This window comes from Choristoneura fumiferana, chromosome 17 (assembly GCF_025370935.1).
Source record: "Choristoneura fumiferana chromosome 17, NRCan_CFum_1, whole genome shotgun sequence".
Classification (NCBI taxonomy): domain Eukaryota; kingdom Metazoa; phylum Arthropoda; class Insecta; order Lepidoptera; family Tortricidae; genus Choristoneura; species Choristoneura fumiferana.
The window spans coordinates 11794653-11814446 of record NC_133488.1 but is presented as its reverse complement, the minus strand read 5'-3'; the positions used below and the strand labels follow the sequence as shown (position 1 = coordinate 11814446).

The following is a 19794-nucleotide window of genomic DNA, read 5'->3' as shown; positions in this document are numbered from 1 at the left end:
AAACGTACATATTAGTATCATCATATATCAATCGACGCTGGATAGTTCATTTTTTTAAACAAGATCCTCATGACATGTAGCTTTATTTCCTAAATACCTGCTAAAATTATGAGTTTGTAAGTACTAGACGGAAATAGTTAATCAATTGTACGGCTTTGACTAGATTTAATTTTATTAACTCCCGACGCAAAAAAAATGGTTGTTATAAGTTTGACCGCTGTGTCTGTCAGTGGCATCATTATCTTCTAAACGGAGGGTCCGATTTAGATGTAAGTTTTTTTAATCGGAAGCTAGTTTATTCCAGGGGGTTCTTGGCTATCTTTTATTACAATCTAATTAGCCGTTTTTGAGATATTGCGCTATGAAATGACCATGTCAGGGATTTTTGTTTCTAATCTTAGGTTATTTAATATTGTTTTAATAATCATTGTCCTGTCACACATAAAGTTTACCAAATTGAATCTCTGTACAAATACTGAGGTATTTGAAGCTAAGAGAGTCCATTAGGTCGTCAAAATAGTAAAATACGCATCGGACGCAACTGATCATAAATTTTATATGAAAATTGCCGGTGATCCGACTGACTTGGAACAGTTAACGCACTATACCTACCTACCATACAAAAAATACAAAGTATGTATGTTGCGATCTGTTCGATATTAACATGCGGACGTTTTGCTTGACAAATTTCTGTTAGCGTAATTAATTATTGTTTGTTTTACAGTTTGACATAATGACATGAGATCACCTCGAACAGATGTAATATTATTAATCATTTTTGTATTTACGGCAATTCAATGCAATTGTCTCTTTAGTTCAAACACGTTTCTGAGCAATTATTATACTACTACCTACTAGTTCATTCACAATGAGTTAACACATTTCAGAATAGTTATTAAATTCAAGCCGATTGATTTGTCAGACTTTAAAATTTTCATAAAATATTGTTTTTTTTTTTGATAAAATGACGTTTAATTTCCAGGAGCTCCTGAAAAACAAGAAACTGCGAAATCAACTGCGACTGAGAGACCGTCAAACAGGAAGAGCAAGAAGCTAGCGTCATGGTCGAACAAGGCGGAATTCAGCCACCCCTGGTTGCTGAAGAATCTCAAGGGTCATCCTGGCACTGTACTCCACATGGACTTTTCTGCGAACGGAAAATTTATGGCGGCTACTTGCGATGGTAAGTGTCTTAAAACACTTCTAATCGATATAATATACACAGCTTTTAAACTAACAAAACGCTATAAATGTCCATATAGGCATAGTAGTTATAATAACCACAGCTGTCCATTCCGCGTAGCGATAACGTACTTACCAAACTTAAGCGTAAGTATTCCCTTTATTTCATGTGAAATTAAACAATGTACCGCGATGTATAATTAATTATCCTTGTTTTGCGGGTTTTTACTAGACCAATTCAAAATAGGGATTTTCAATATCCCATCCTTTTCTGTGTTGAACACACCTTTTATCCTCATACTGTGGTTGTTATAATAGTTATAGAATGTAAGCATCATTTCATAAAAAATTGAGGTAAGTGATATATATTTGCACATGATTTAACAAAAAGAGGTTCTGAAATAAAATACTTGTTACTATGTTAGTATTTTTGCATGTGTACCATAGGAACATTATTAACATTGTTACTCGTTTATCTTGCCACTCTGATCTTTACGTGATTACGCAAAGGTACATTATCAGTAAACTTGGAACTATCTTGTCATAAAGATTAAAGCTTTGTTATATTTTGAATCATTATTTTAAACTTACGTCAATAGACAGTTCATACTGACTGCATCGACATGTGAATCAAACTGTAGGTAAAAAAAGGTCCGAGTGGTAGAGTATACCTTTAAAATTGGTGGAAATCGTCTTGCACTTACACAGGATCTGGCATAAATTATATTTACCAATAAAAGAACAGGCATGTTTACCACCACTTTTGAAACGATAATTAACAAGTGAGTAAAGTTGAATTCCTTGTGGAGCCATTTTCGTAACACGTATTGTTTGCAAGGTTTTCGCGAATCTGCCACAATTAAAATGAATCACTGGCCAAATGGCTGCACAAGGAAGAGCTCAGGCCCAAGACCTTGTGCGTTTTTGTCCCACTCAGCCACGCCACTGTTATGTGTAATTTGGAGGTCCTCAGGTCGATGCGATATTGCGCCAAGGCTACTTCTGTAAAACGCCTAGCCATTAAAAAAACTAATGAATGAACACCCTGAATAGTAGGAAGTAAACTAGTTGCTAGGCAGACGAGTTTTTATAGATGTGAGGTACCCATTACAACCCGTAAATCTATTAGTATTATCACAGAATAACTAATAGTAGTACCTACCTATTATGTATACGATATTATTATTATTTTATTACCTACATTATATTTGGTACAATAGGTGTGTCAGATCAGAGCTTAAAAATTCATTCAGATTAAGTTTATGACGTGAATTCTGATGATTCAATTTCGTGGCCTACTTTAGAAAACGATATAACAATGACCTTTACGTTGACATTTCCAACAATAGCGGAACGTTAGTTGCGGAAATTTAATGAATTACAGCAATCTGTTAATCATTTAGTGTGATCTAACTACGTTTAGTTACCGTTGTCGCTATATGGGCAGATCGGTGTGAAAAATCAGTTTCCCGCTCTAGTTGTGGCAGTGCAGCGGTCGCGTCGCGGTCACGTGCTGCGCGGGCGCCGATAAGCTTCCTAACCGGAATGATCGGCGTGATACTGGGGTCGCTCACCTCGCCGAAACGTCTGCGACCCTGTTTTGCCTTTTGTTTACCATAACTAGGTTGAAATATAGAATAGGTTATTTGTTTAATTAATACCATTTAATACGAGTTTTCAAACGCCACGCACCTCTTGTCAGTCGTATGATCTAGTCCATATTTTATGGTTCGTTTAAATTTTCGAGCGATACAAACCCTATTTTCGGTATTGATATTTAATACGTTACTGAATACCAATTAGTAATTAAATTTTTTGATAAATTTTGCTAATCTTACGTTCTTATTCTGATTTTCCCGAGGTTTTGTCGTCAGCGAGGAAAAAACACCTAATATTTAGTAAATGATACAGTAATGATATAACCAATTATCAGTCTTTATTTGATAATAAAATATAACTGACGAAACTAAAGTTGAATGCTTCATAAGGCTCATTTCTTTCAATGTCGGGTCCTGATTTAATTTGAAATATCATATTCGACCAATTTGTGCGTCTTTATTTGGCGTTCAATTTTGAATAATTTCCAACGTGCGTCGTACTAATGTCGATATTTTCTGACAGTACACGTGTGTTGTGTGATAGAGTTTTTGTTGAAAATAAACAAACTAAGCCTACAATTTTTCAATAGCAGAAAGGGGCGAACTCTGTTAGCTTTGCTAATAATGCCGCGGAAAATATTAAAGTGGACTTATTTACTGCATTGCTTTCTATGTACATACATTTTTTTTCCCAGTTATTAATAGATAAGACACGCGTATGCTGATATTATATGTAAGAGTTGTAGGTACTTTGGTCAGTGAAGTCCATAATAATTTTATTATGGAATGAAGTACTGTGGATTTAAAATAACATCACGATTTTATTTGCTGACAACTTCACTCGCTGCTTATAGACCTTTTTGTACGCGTTGAATTCGTTTTTGACCGTATTTAAAAAGTTTTGTAAATAAATATAACCGTAGACGTATGAAACTCATTTAGAAACGTAGACTTAAGAAAAAAAATGTTACATTATTCATCGTAGTGAATCATAATGATAAGTGCATAATTATTCGCTTGACCGTGTGTCAGGGAAGCAAAAAAAACCTACAGACGAAATTAAGACCCTTTCTGTGAAGTTCACCACCACATATCAACTTAATTTAAAAAAAAAAACACATTTACGCAGCTGATATTGTAAAATTGACAGGAAGAAAGTTAAGTTGTCAGCAAATCAATCCCAAAGCCCGGTTTATACCTGTAAGAAAAATCTTGCAAGTTGCATTACATAGCGGCGGTCGACTGATCACTTTATACTCGTTCGCTTTACGGACTCGCAATGTAATGCAACTTGCGCGATTTTTATTGCACCTCTAAACCAGGTTTAATGGCATTTGAACGTGTAGTAATGGGAGGTCCAATGAATACGCTTTAGGGCTGTTTTTGTACATAGTTGTAATAATGTTGAATTGAAGTATAATATTAGCATGCTCGTGTCAGATTCGTCTCCATGAACTAAAATAATTTCTTTGCTTACCCGCGACCTTATGATAGCTAAGTTTATTTATGCAAGATATGCGCGTTCATGCAGTTTCTTACCTCCACACTGTAAGAACACACACAAACCCATATATCACCACCACCACACATTAGCTATCATAAGGTCTCGGGTGAGCAAAGAAGTTCTTTTAGTTCATTGATATGTACCTCCGCAAAGTAACGCCTGATTCAATAAAGATTCGTCTCCATCTGAAATGAAATATGTAATTAGCGAACAAATAAACGATATTATTTATGTAGAGATGGTTATGGTCGGGCAGAGTTGGCGACGAGGACACTAGCCCGGGTCGCGCGAAGGTTACACTTTACGCGTCATCGCGCCTTGTGGATGTATCTACTTAACCGCTGAATGTTACTGCCGCCACCGGAGTCAATAAGTACTATTGTATTTGCTTACTCGCCGTGTTACTGTTCCTATTAAATCCAATTTTTCGCTACGTACCTACTAGCCAAGTTCCATGATAGATTTATTCGCTTCCAAACCGCGCAAAGCGTCAAGCTCAACTAAGTTTTTCTATATGTTTAATTAACTTAAAAATTATTCTAATTCGAGCGATATGGCGTGGCAGCGGATACCGTTGCAATTGATTTAACGGCCTAATTTTGTAATTGTTTCCGAATGTATTTTAATGAATTATCAACGCTAAGCTTATTTTATTTATTATAGTTGAATGAGTGGGATTCAATCATGAAATTCGATGTTTTTTTTTTTCAAAATCCATTCATTCATGTTTCTATCGATTTAAGGTGTTGGTAGAGCTAAATACGCATAATTTTGATTTGTCACTTTGCTTATTGTTAGTTGCATTTTAATTGCGGTGTCTTACAGTTTTTCTATACCAAAAAATCAATTTTCTATTATTGTAACATTGCTATTAAATAGCCTTGTAACATGACAACGATCGTAAATATCAAGTTTTTCTTAAGAATACATATTTCATATAATGAGTATGAAATTGAAAGAAGCAAGAAGTCACTACAGGACAGAACGCGCTGAAGTGTAGTTATTTGCTTTTTGGACTCCTATTATTATATCATGCCGCGACAAAATGACTACAAATCTTTGAATTCGAAATTGTCTACTGCCCGTGACAAATTAGGCATCAATTGCAAAAATTAGGACAAAACTTTTAATTCTCTACACCATAAATTGGGTAAACTATAACCATGTGAATTATAGTTTCTGTATTCAATTGTATGTATAATAGTTAGTAAACGTGATTCAACTTTTGGTTTCATAAAGTTCTTCCTTGCCCGCGACCGTGTTATGTTATGCATTTTTTTATTCTCCGGTTTCACAATGAGCATTCGCATTATGGAGTTACACCTGTGCACGCAACACGGGCAACCAAGCAAATGTCATAATAATGCTTGTATTTCTTCTTACAGCGCCGACCTAAATCATTGGTATGTATGTTATAGTTAAATTTTACAGTATAATTTAAAACTATTCGAATATTCAATTTGGTGAAGGTAGAACCTTATACAATAGATCGTAAAATATTATGATTATATGAGCTGTTGGAAACGCTTTTTGGCGTCGTCGCCGACCTCTGGGTTGATGGAATTCATTGCCGCTAGAAATGCACTGCATCACGACTTCTGATCGATCAAACTAATTAAACGAATTAAACGCAAAAAGTGCTAATGAAAAGCGTAAATTGAGGTTAAATTGCAGTATCGTCCTGAGCACATAAGTGACTATTAAAGGTCGCCTTAGCTTGGTTAGGAATCAAGCTGTTAGAATCTTCATTGAATTCAGAGGAGCTCACGGATATTTTAGTATGTTATATTAGGTAGGACGACAAACTAACTGGTTTTATTAGACCTACTTTAATTTATTTGATATGGGTAATAAAAAAATTGACTATTTATCTTCTACCTTTAAACGAGCAATTCTTGTATATATTTATATATATATCGGAGATATCGGAAACGGCTCCAACGATTTCGATGAAATTTGCTATGTAGGGGTGTTCGGGGATGATAAGTCGATTTAGTTTGGTCTTATCTCTGGAAAAAGGCTTGGTACAGAGTTTTAGTCCGGCCGGAGCTCGGTCGCCCAGATATTTCATTTTAACGCGTATTCTGTACCTATATTCGAGATAGTACCATAGTAAAAGAGGACAAGTAAGTCCACTTCGACCCTTTAGGAGACTTAACTGCCTAGCCTACTCCGGCGCGAACGCTTAGGGTTGTCGACGTCTATTTTAGATTAATTACCTACCGTCAAATAATTTTACTACGAAAGTTAACTTAAAATTGTCTAATTTCTGTGTCTAGAGAAACCAGACAGATTCTTTGCCGATATATTATTATTATTATACTAAATTTAAAAATATTTATAAATTCGCCGAAATGGTGATGACGACTATATACATACTACTCATGTTTACCTACACTACACATATATACTACTAATTTACAACTATACCTTATACGTACAAAAAATATGTGAGTACGAGTAAGCGAGGTGATCATCTCGCGAAGCGAGCGCAAGAAGAGCGAACTAAAACCGAAACGTACGGCACCGACGGCAGCGCAGCCTTGACTTAAGATAATTTAATCCTCCTTAAATTATCAGTGTGAGTGTGCGTACCGGCGCCAACCGGCGCGCACGTATTTAAGCAGCGCGATGTACTTTTGTTCGTAGTGAACTTACTTGTCCTCTTTTACTATGATAGTACCATCAGAACTGGACGGTTGCCTTGACATCCTTGCAAAGTATCATCTCCGAGTGCTGAAGTACTTCGATCTAGTAGTTAAGACGATAAAGATGTTCGGGCAGACATCAAAGACAACGAATGCTTCAATTTCAGTTAGTACTTTTACGACAGAACATACTTAAAAAGAGCAATTAGGTACATGTTAGGGAAAAATAATTATCACTTTATCAGGCATCAACGCATGATTTAAAGCCTTATTTTTCTAAATAGTGGTTTTAAACATTCTGTCTGGTGATAGCAGGTTGTTAAGTAATCTATAATTTATCAAAACTTAAATTCAAGTTAATTCATCGATGTTTAACATAACTATGAAGTGTACGTGGCTGCGCCACTAGCTTTGATTATCACAAGATAAAACACGTTTCAATTATATTTCTTAAGCGATAAGATATCCGTACAGAACAAATGCTAACAGATGTTGGCGAATAGTTAGTTAAAATCTAAACTATATTTGAATAATCTCTTATCTTAGGATATTACATGGGATTTTTATCGCGCGTCATCCCATCAGCATTTGTTGGCATATCGATCGATCGACAAATATGCAAGCAGGTAAAAGCTTTATCCAGAAAGATGTCGGCATTAGTGTTTTTTTCGTGAATAGATATAGGTAAGTAATTATTTAGTTTTATACGGTAGTGATCCACTTCAAGTGTTGAGCATATAAATGAAATACAGTAGGGCGATTGTTTACAAACACACTGTTGGGGATTGGAAATGCTAATAATGTACCACAGCAGCACAACGACTTATATTGGCGTCATAACATATTATAATAATAATTTTAAATTCAGTAAGGTCAGACCACTCAGTTACTTAATTGAAACTATAGTACATTTGGTTAACTTAATATTTCCAGCCTGTACAATGTTTGGACGATGGTATCACAGCATGATGTAAACTCAAACGTTTTGGCGCGATGACTGTGTATTTCCTGGTTATGTGATAATTACAAGTTTGCTCGTCGTTTATTACAGATTTGTTTCTCGAGATCATAATTACAATTGATGGCTGTACAGCCACCATGTGGGTTTGCAATGATTTATTCAGACGACGACTCTACTAATATACTACAACTCGGAAAGTAAACAAACAGTCATGTGTCATCTGAATCTTTTTTTACCCATGAGCGCTGTTGCCTGACGTCTCGCCGAGAAACGTGTGTTTTGTTTAAACATTAAAAAAAATGATTTTGTCTAATTAGTTTTTTTTGCATGTATTTGATAACTGATACGGGTAATAGAACCTAATGAAGACTGAATGTCAAGGTAAAACTCGTTTTTTATTATGCACGATCGTTCTCGTAATAGGATGGTTACGTGTTATTAGTTTTAATTGTGTTAGAACTCGACAAACGATAAGAAAATCATAAAATAATATGTAATAAGTCATGTTTTCTTCGAAATATTGTTTTATTTCTATGTGTAACACAATATTATCACGAAGTTGGATGGTATGAGGTGTGAGCTAAATACGACTTTCCGCAAATTGTTTTTTTTTGATGAAGAATCGAATAGGATCTCAACTGTTGTATGATTCGATTACGCTTAGTCATGTTAAAATTAAATTTCATGAATGCTGTCGGGTGTTCGATAAAATAAGATTAAGATCAATAATCGTTAGTTCAATACAAATCGATACGCAGTACAGGATAGAATCGGGTAAAGTCATACCAAATCGATATGAGATCAGCGATGACGATGGTCGAGCCTTAAGGTCAACAATAAAGTAAGGTTCTGCACCTACTTGCGCCATCGTAATAATAAGCATGAACCTGAATGACTTGTTATCATATCACTGAACTTTTATTTTGTACGTTTTGTTTTCGCTGCAAATTTGCACATCCTGTTTCGCTTTATCTTGATCTTAGATATAATTCTTTATACTTAGTATCATTTTTGCGTCATCGATTCATAATACGATTTCGTAGAGCCCTAAAGAAATATTATTACACATCGGTATATTTTTGGAATTCGATAACCTAATTAAGAGAAACATGAGTACACTAGTGAGATAAGACAACACGTTTTGAATTGCGACTTCGCTTATCATTTTTTTTAAACATATGACTGTCTACCCTTCCGCATCAGATGTAACTAGCAACACAGTCAAGCATAGCATTGAAACATTCAGTTCGTGTCCTATTTAATGAACCACTAAAAAGCCGCATGGTAACTAGTAACGTAATAACAATCACAGAGATAGCAAATGTGCTATGTGTGATGGAACATGAGAGTGTGTAGTGTCGTGTTGGTAGAGCCACCCATTTTTACAAGCTTCTATTTAACTTGCAATGTCCGGTCCGGTTTACCTATGTATGTGCGGGTCAAATCTTGCAAGTTGAATTTGACCCACTTCCAGTAGTTGGATTGACTTAAAATTTGGCATACTTGTAAATCCCGTGACAATACAATAATCTCTGCTAGTGACATCCTGATGGTCCAGTCAGGAGCGTCTCCGCAGAAAGTAAATCCTCAACGGTTAATAGTATAGACTTGAAACATACGAAAATTTAATTTCAAGATAGCTGGCTTAACACATAATTTGCTATGTAGATTAATATGTTTATTGTTTATTATTAAGGGCCTTCTGTATCGCCTTAGGTTTTACTCCTGTAATGATACTGTAAGTGATGATAATGTAAATAAATAAATTTGGATGACAATGCACGTACAGTCAACAGAAAGAACAGTCAGCAAAAAAGCTTGTGTTTAAATGATTTTTTTAACAAAAAAAGTTTTTTAATGTGACTGAGAGTGAAAATGTTCATGATAGTGATACATTAATTAGTGGATACATTAATTAATTTTCAAACTGAGCAGGGACGTTGTTGAATATAGAATCTTCTTCTATTTTAAGTGCTACATTCTTGACAGAGTGGTCCTGGTCGTCGGTTGAGGATTGGTATCTTATTCTGAACCTTCATAACTGTTTTATTAGGAAAATAGAGTTTGTAGTTATCATTGTGATGCTGCTAGTTGGCGCTGCTATCCACAATCACACCTCAGATTATCCCTTAGTCTCTTTTTATGACATCCCTGGGAAGCACTATTAGGTCCGTTCTATTCTCAAACTCGCCAAATGCATGGAATATATATCTAATCATGGAATATACTCCAATGACTTGTGTAACAATTTATAAAATCCCACCGGCTATATTATGTTCTTACATGCCCAGCCCATAGTGACTAGTAGTTATTAACTCTCTATGTTGATGACTGGTTGTGCTACGGATTTCCTCATTTCTGATTCTATCACTTAGAGAAACTCCCACTCTCGATCTCAGTGAAAGAATAAAGAATCGCAATCGTCCATTATCAAAACTTATCACGATAAACAAACGTAACGCTGAGAACGTCTTCAGTATCCTTATTCATGAGAACAGTTAATTTTATAAAATATACAAAATGTCTATCTCGATTAGTTTTCTTCATTTGTATGCGTAGCCTGTGTGTGACCTTCCATTGTTTGTTTGTGTAAATAGGGGGCGTTTAACACACGGACATGCTAATTCGGTTCGCACGAGCGCAGTTTCCGTGGATGCTGTGCCAGCACTAACTGAAAGCGAAAGGAGATATTTTTAAATAAAAGATTTTCTTGTCGGAGCGGAGCTGGACTTTTGACAGTTCCGCTTGGCAACAATCATAACGTTACGAAAGCGTAGCAATGAGGGCTATCGTTTTTTGTCTCACTAGATGGCGCACTGTTGCGTGAGGTTTTTAAGTGTGGCTTTCAGAGTCTGTTATTACGGGCGTTAAAACAAAGTTTAGATTAAAATCATATTTAATACACCTTAAAACCGTACCATAAAAATATCCAGCAACCACAGTGTTGCTTAATCCCGTTTTGTTCGGAAAAAAAGGGAGGACAAAAGTTTCCGAAAGACAAAACTGTCTCAAAACACAGACATTCATTGCCCCGTAACGCATAATTGCCATAATTAATTTCAGGTAATGCAAAATATTCACAAAATTATTCTAATTATAAATAAACCCGCATAGCTTACCCAAAATCTATGAGATTTGACATTTCGGAGACCTCACGCTACACTAGCGCCTCTAGCGGCGAATTCATTCACGATAGCCCTCATTGCAACTTGTTATTATTAGACGAACATTATGTCCGAACAGCGAGTCGCGAATGATATAGTAGGTAACGAAAGCTTTACGGTTTGCTCCTGGAATGCAATCATAATTTAATCTTTTAAAAATTCATATGATTGTTTTTTTTCAGTCTTTTGAGGAACTACAAATTAATCTAAATATAGAATCTTAATTCCAAAGTGAAATTAAAAATATTTTTACAGTATATGTACTTTATACGTATGTAAATACGTAAGTCACACGACTGCACGTACAAATATTAACGATACAACGTTATCAAGTCGGTTCATTAAATAAATCATGAGGGTAATTGGTCATTTCATAAGAGTAAACGCGGAATTACTCTTTACAGACTTTGTTGTGTGATATAACCCCAAGCCATTGGATAAAGTGATATAATGTATGCGCCGGCGCTGCGGTCTGGACTACTTTCTCTCGAATTCGGTCGCGAAAGTTGTCTCGGGCGCACTTTCTTAGTTCACAATCTGCAGTGCAAATAAAAATCGCAACTTAGCGGTAAACCACTAAATATTGAATGAACAAAAACACTCTTAGAAAACCTTTACAATAATTTATTTATGCTTTCAACGCTGATTTTTCGGTAAATTACAGGAAGTGTTTTCATGTTGTGATCTGATTCGAAGGACCATCGAATATAAAATCCACGTAAGACGGTTATAAAACAAAATAAATAATATATGTACCTAGTATAATAAAAGTAGTAGAGCGTGATGTTAAATTGACCTGACCGACTACGCGTCTGAGATGAAACATTTATAGAAGTTTTTATAGAGACATTTTGATAAGGAGTATGTACATATTTTCTACGCAGTTAGTTCCTTATAGATAAATCATCTGAGTTCTCATCTATTTAAGAACTGTCATTGTGACGTTTTATTGCCCAATCTTGCGCAACTACCTTAACGTTTTGAGATATATTTTTTACAGCTGATAGCCGAAGATTTCTTGCTACAAAGTGACGTTACTCAATGTTTCCGATAATCTCAAACAAAAGCAAAGTGAAGTTATCTTGCAGTATTGTGACATAATGAGCGTTATCTTTTAAAACAACCGATATCAATTTATTTAATATCGATGATATAATTATTATAATTCGATAGTAGTACCGGAATGTACCATTGGTGTTTCGTAGTATTTTGCTTTACGTATAAATTTAGCGAGTTACTGTAATCGGAGGCAAGCGTTGGAAAGCTCGGTGAAATGCCAGCGCGGGCGCAGCGCTGGTTAACTGAACGGGCTAGTCAACTTTCACCAGTAGTGCATCCAAAGCCTGCACTATTATGTACACGCATAATTCGGCTTTTAGAACTTACTATTTCCGTTTAAACTTCGAGGTATTTATAAATATTGACGAAGTAGCCTATGTTATAAACGCGAAAGTAATTCTGTCAGTTTGTCTTTTGGATATGGGATTGTGTTTATCCCGGAAAATTGAACAGTTCCCACGAGATAAAGATAAACCAATTCTTGCCAGACAGAGTCTGGGGACAGCATTTCCGGAGAAAACGAGCATATCAGTCTGAGAGGGCCGGCAACGCACCTATACCCCTCGTGGTGCGGTTGTCATTGGGCGACAGTGATTGCTTCCCATCAGATGACGCGCATGCTCGTCTGTCCCCTTGAATTCGAGAATCTGAGAAGAATATAGGTAGTATAATTATTTATCTTGAAATGCGTAGTTCTCGCGGGATAGCGATAAACGAATTCTTGGTGCATGGATGGAGTCGCGGTCAACAGCTCATTATATCCTATAATTTTCCCGTCATTAAATTACAGTTCCAAATGTTTTGAGATTTTCCTAGCTTAACGTATTATCTGCTACATAATCAAACAAACGGCTCGAATCTTAAATATGCAATCAATAATAATAACATTTGGCTTGCCTCGTTGGTTGACTTTGAGACGCGGAGTTCAATAGCATTTAAAGACAACGACCTCCAAGTTCAACTGTTTTGTTGGTGACACCCAACCAAAAAGCTAGAATGAGTTTGGCATTATAAGTTTCTTGACTCCCAGTCGCCAGTTTTGATTGGAAAAATATGTTAATCGAGTAACTGTTCTATTTTAGATGTGCGTACAACTAATTCCGCAAGCCATACGTTATTCGTTATTTCATTATTTTCGTTCTAGTTTTATGTGCACGGGCAGCGTGTTATTTTTTTTTTCCATTTTAATGAGAGAAGTTAGTCTGGTTTGTACGTAGTCGTGCCTTAGGAATGCGATCCCGAGGTACCTAAGTACTTGTCCTACGAAACTTCGCAAAGGCAACTGACCATTTATGTCGACGACATCATTTGGCGCCGTTTACCAGATCTACAATTAAATTCAAGTAGATATACTGAAATATCTTAACTGTGTTACATCATTCTCTTTGATTGTGTACAAATACTTTGTGGTAATTTGGTAAGTTTCCGAATTGTCATCAATCCATTAAGGTTATCTACAATATGTTGACCAACCACGTTAGATATTAGATACAAAGTTAAAATTTAGTTATAATGTTATTGATAGTAATCTATATACATATAATGGTTGTTATTTAGAAAACATTTCCCAATGGCTACTAGAACATGCTCATTGAAATATCTCTTAGTACCTATTACAAAAACACTAGTTACTGTAGTAGCTCCTATTACAAAACAAAACAATAGTATTGGCTAGTCAACGATCTACGAGTGATAAATTCGAAACGTACGCCGCTACGTTAGTCAGTAACTACTCTATAATCATAACGTTAACGTAATACGATAGTAATACGTTTATGTTCATTTCTACCACGTGCTGCGTATTGCGCGTCCGTTCTCTCCACGTGGTTATAATTTGTTTATTTTATACATAATTTACGCATTTAGTTCGGCTGCAAGCATTCAAAGTGTATAGTGCAGTTTTATTTTTATTTGTCTTAGAAAAGCTGCAAAATATTTGTTTTTTAATATTCTTATGTTTTTAATGTAGTATAATGCCCGGTGTAAGTAAACAACATTTAATTAGACTTCTTCTACGAGTTCACAACGCCATCTATGATCCCTCTTGGTTATTATGAAATCAGCGCGAGTGACTAAAGTGCACCGAGTTAAAATCAGCGTGACACAGATGGCGCCTCCGTACCTACTGAGTTCTAACAATAGCGTAAAATTACCTAAAGAGATGTTCTTTTTTTAGTGGTTTCTCATTGTGATTTTCGATATAATGGTTGAATTTATTATTGAAAAGTACAATAATAAATACTTAAAATGAACTCTGTTGCTTAATTAAACATTTTCTGACGGCAAATGTAGTTTCAAAATAGGTGCTAATTTATTGTTGTACGAATCAAGGGCATTAGAATTCATAAGAACCAGGAAAAGATAAACGTCATGGTCTTTGTCTTTGTCCCATTTAGCCGTCACCCTCGCGCGAAGGTCTGGTAACCGCGGAAGGCTCGCGACCTTCGCCGTTGCTCGGTTTTACATTTAACACGAGAATTTTGACAATTGTGTTCTTTAGGGTTCCTTAGAACTAATTATTGTTCAATGATTTTAAGCAGTTTCTTCCAAGATGTTATTAAAATGTGATAGTTTACGCCTTCTTCTTATTTTTATCGACATTTTAATCAAACACGTTTTAAAACCGTTTACTGTTTTTATGCAAACGATGTTTTTCTAAGGAGCAAAACAAACACAAAAACAGTAAACTAAGGAGTTTATATGCATGTTTCATCAATCTTTTTACGTAGTTAGCTTTAAAAAAAATTGTTCTCTCCATATTCTATCCTCATCATTTAATTTTCCGATTCCATTGCCATAATTTTATTTCATTAAAACTTACACGGAAGTTTAGTTAGTTATATTTAGGCATTTATTGTGTATGAATACTTAATTCTATTGATGTCATTTATATGCGCATACTGTTAATAAATACGCCTTTATCAGGGTGTTTTATTTTAATTTCATGTATTTTTGGCTATTTTGGACCATCGAAAATGCACATGACAAATATACTAAGTATAAATAAATTTATATGTTCCATGTTTTATTAACACATACAATGTCTCGCTTAATAACAATGGTGGCGGTATAATTTAAGATTATAAATAAGTTATTTTTATTGATATCTGTGACTGTCTCAATTGTAGCTTGTATATTCATAGAGCGAGTATTATCAGTTAATTATTTTATTAAACATCTTATCTATTCATTTCAATCAATGGAGTTCATTAAACTGGCGCTGTACTATCCTTTGCTAATTTATCTATTCTTTGATCAATACTTCTATCAATTATAGTTAGGAGTTATCTCTTTAAAAAAAAACTTTCTCAATGTTGTGTTAGGATTAGGATTGACCTTCCAACGTTCAAGGTAAATCCGACAATAGGATTTTATGATCACAATAAAATTCTGCAACAGTACGCCTGATTCAATTTTTAAAGATCAAAAAGTACGTTGACATTATTATTTCATAAACGTTGTTATTTAATAAACGAAAAGACCTAACTCTCGATGTAAAAAATATAATAAGCTATTATTGAAGATAGCCTTGTTTATCAGCGTTAATAAGTTGATGCATCGTAGGTAAAAACTAGATAGAAGAATGTAAATCTAGGTGAGTCTGGCACTAAAAGCGATACAAAATAAACAAACAACGATAACAAATGATAAACAAGATAAGAAACCAACAAAAGTTTTTATACCTACTAATTCGGTGATACACATTTTGCTTACCAAAAACCAAAAAGCAATGGTACCTATACCCTTGGTATATAGAATCAATGAAATACTAAGCGGGCGTTTTCAAAAACAAGTGTACAGTCAAGAACACAATTGATTCCGATCGATTAAAAAAAAGTGCCCAATTTTTCATACAAAATTTTGGGAGTCACTTTTTTCACGCCCATACGTACCTATGTGTATGAAAAAAAGGCGCAAAACTGTTTTTTTTAAACCATCGGAATCAATAGTGCTCTTGATTCTGAGTAGGAAAAACAATATTTTTACCAAAATTTCAAAAAAAAGAAAGGGTACACTTTTTTTTAAAAGGCCCCAGCACTAAGTTCGCTGCTCAAAAACATAATCAAACGAATGCGATGCGATACGTTATTGATCCTTACACATTTGATGAGTGTAAAAGTGTACTGATTAGCAACAGGTGCCAATATATCCTTTCTGTCGAAACAGTCATGGGCAACGGTAATCGTTTACTATCGGGCGATCCGTTCTCGTTTGCCCCCTATGCCATATAAAAAAAGTCAGTTAGTAACACGGCAGTTCGGCACAATTGAAGGTAAAGCATCCGACACGCTTGCAAAATCCTTGAACATTCAAGTTCACACCGTTACAGCTCAAAGCTTTCTAATACGGAAACGTTTAGTAGATTACTTTATCTTTTTACGCAAATTGAGTGCAGGCGTTTTAAAGTAAACAATCAAACGGTCCCGTTTGGAAATTTTCGAAACATTTACTAGTTTCTTAAGAGCAATGGCTGCAAGATGGCAGGGAGATGAGCTAGTGACGATAGTTTAACACCAAGACTCAGCTAACGTGGCTGTTGATAGCTTTTGCCTATTAGCATTCCATTCTTAATCTTATTAATGATTAACACGATAGCTTCAGCCAGTTCAGCACTTGTTTGGAAATTACGATCTTGAAGCAATATGTTTTTTAATTACTCTATCGTGCCAGTTTGTCTTTAAATTCTAATTAGATTTTAAGTCTGCAAAATAAGAACAATACGCACAATACAAGTAACAGTAACCTATATATTACTTGTATTGTGCTGTAGGTATAGGAACATTTTGTTGTTATTTATATGTACGTATTGAAAACATAGAATAAAACAGTTAAATACGGTACGTTTGACGGTATTTTATTTATTTTATAAATTAAAAATTCACAATGCCTGTTATCGAATAGAAAAACAATTTTTAAGCTACCTTTACAAATAACAAAGTTATAAAGGTTTGAAATTCAAGTTTTTTTTTGTTAGCTTTATTTTATAAATAGCACACGACACAAAACGGTTAAGGATATCATTTCTGGGTCAATATGAAACAACAACCTTTGTTTTGTTTATTTTTGACACTATGTTTAGTGCCGTATAAACGTGTTCAGTGTCACATGTTTAATTTGGAAACAAAAGCTACGTTGAATCCGTTATTTCCGCTTAAAACTGCTGTTAAATTATTTTAAAATACAAAAGTGTCATTTCCGCATCTATGCCTTAGTTTTCAAATTAATTTCATTCGTTTTTAAATTTAGTTCATAACAAACTCAATGGCAATGAAAGGTTGCGTCGAAAATAATATTTGGCCTTTACAGTTCTATTGCGATTTACAACATTCGCGTGACATTGTAATTTTTACTATGGTTACGTTTTATTTTTAATTTTTCATAAGATCTTGTGAAGTCTATCTCTTTAACAATATCGCGCTTCAATCATGCATTAGTAGTGATTAATCGATGTTCACGCGTCTATTTGACCAAACGAGCAAAGTTGAAGGATTTACTGAATTTGAACCAGTGATTTGAACACAATTGGTACTTAACAACTTGATACGCACATCAACGTGAAGAAGCTTTCAATTGTAATAATTGTCGGATAATGATTTTGACGCTTACATCTTGCGCAACATGACTTCAATCTATGCCTATTGTCAAACTTGACAACGTAGTTATCTTTGTCAGACCTCTATTGGATAATTTTTGTATCACCAAATAAGCTGGTTGGTTAGCATGTATCTCTTTCGTATTAGACTAATTAGAAAGAGAAATAATCATCACCGCACGAGTTGCGGACACTCATGCCTCGTCCAAAACTGCTGTAAGTTTTATATAAGGTAAAGTTATACAGATTTCATAATCGGTGATTAGACCCTCTCGAAGCGACACGCTGTTTGTGATCTCGCGGATTTTTTCAAGGTTTAAATTGTAAGACCTTCAGCCTTTTACATGAATGGCGATTGGCTAACATTCGTATACCTACAAACACACAGTTTCAAGTATTTCCGTTAGAAACTAGCGATTTAAACGTTGCAACAGCGAATTATGACGGGAGGGTCCGGACAAATAATAATAATTTCATCATTAATAACTTTTTGTTTTGCATTTGGATCATTTGTATAGGCTCTACATTCAAATTTCATTTTCAAATTAAGTATACATGACAATATACAAAATGTACACCAATCTCCCTAAAGCCGGTTCGTCTGGCAGCACTGTCGGGTAGCCAACCTATTGAAAACTAAATCTATATAAAAGATTATGTATTATGTGTTTCGTAAATTGATGTATATTTTTAAACGACAAGGAAAGGCATACCTAATATTTGCCTAGTGATTCTTAAAACCATTAAATTTGCTTTGAAAAACTAAACGATGACAATATATTGTATGTATTCTGTGAAATTTTAGTGTTAATTTTATCACACCCATACATAAACATGACCAGTGTAATCCAGCCAGAAATAGACTTTCGTAGAAATATAACGTCAAAGAAAGATGTCAATGATAAACAAATATTTTTAGCTAAGCAATAATCAGGTAGAGGACAAGGCGAGGCGAGCGACGTGGTGTTATTGCCCAAGCCGGCGGACACGGAATCCCCGGTCGGCGTAATGCCAACCCGGGCCACGTGTATTTTTATTGGACGTTGTAAAATATCCATATCAATATCAACAGAATACTCCATGACAAATCCGAAAGAGGTCCATATAGAGAACTGGCACTGTCAATAAAATTCTGACCATTTTTATAGCCTAGCATGCCGAATGGGACGAACAAACGGACCGATCAGCCGAATTGTATTGAAAGCGAATTAAAAAACCGTTTTGTATTTATCTTTGTGGATCTTGATAATAAACAAGTTATAGAATACCATCGAGGTAGAGTCAAAAAGCATTTTTGACATACCTATTAATATTACTAAGTACACTATTTATATTCTACAGATTAAAAGTCTCATAGATAATTTCTAAGTAGTATGTTAACAGTTCTTCCTTGTGAGGTGACTGCCGCTCTATGATGACACGTTCTCAGCCACTATTTTCTGCTAGAACAACCACCGGTATACGGTTTAGTGTATCGGTCAACGTCCTTGTATATTAACGAGTGTCGACGATATTCTATGCAAATTGCTAACGCGGACTCACGGAGGACCGGTCACGTATGTACACCAGACACAAGCAATTACGTGTTAATAGGTCCCAAAGACATATTAATCGAACATGCGCGTAATTACAAAGTTACAAATGATATAACTTGGGTGTAGATTTACCAAGGCATTATCTATACGGTTTATTGACCTCTGCAGATTGCTTGTCTACGCACTTCCTGCTTGAATTGCAATCTTGTAATGTCAAAGGTTAACGTCTCACTATATATACTCTCAAATGAAGTAAATTTCATCCGTTTTCAGTCAATGAATTGCTCCTAGTAATTACATACCACGAAGAGGTCAGCGACTCTTATTCTTGAAACATTTCTTAATCTTAGTATGATAAAGCTTGAATGAATTCAATAATCAATGTTTTTTCGTAAAATGTATTATTGTTTAGGTACAGTCAGTCACCAGCATAAATATCTGCCACAGCGGAACGTGCAAAAATATCTGACGTCCTTCCGGCCCTAGAAATAGAGTCGTATCAGATATTTATGCATGCTTGTTGTGTCAGATATTGGTGCCGGTGACTGTA

The 19794-nt window shown here is 35.1% G+C and overlaps 1 protein-coding gene across 4 annotated transcripts in view; it reads left to right on the top strand.

Moving 5' to 3' along the window:
* LOC141437013 (transducin beta-like protein 2) overlaps positions 1–19794 on the top strand; it is an 82202-nt gene that overhangs the window by 9485 nt on the left and 52923 nt on the right. For 3 of the 4 annotated variants that reach the window (XR_012452357.1, XM_074100191.1, XM_074100189.1), the window contains exon 2: positions 983–1183. Coding sequence is in view for 3 of the 4 variants with exons in the window: in XM_074100191.1 (XP_073956292.1) it covers positions 983–1183 (201 nt within the window). In the remaining variant the exon portion in view is untranslated. Of the gene's footprint in view, positions 1–737; positions 760–982; positions 1184–19794 lie in introns of those variants that run through there. The other variant, XM_074100192.1, reaches the window with a different exon arrangement.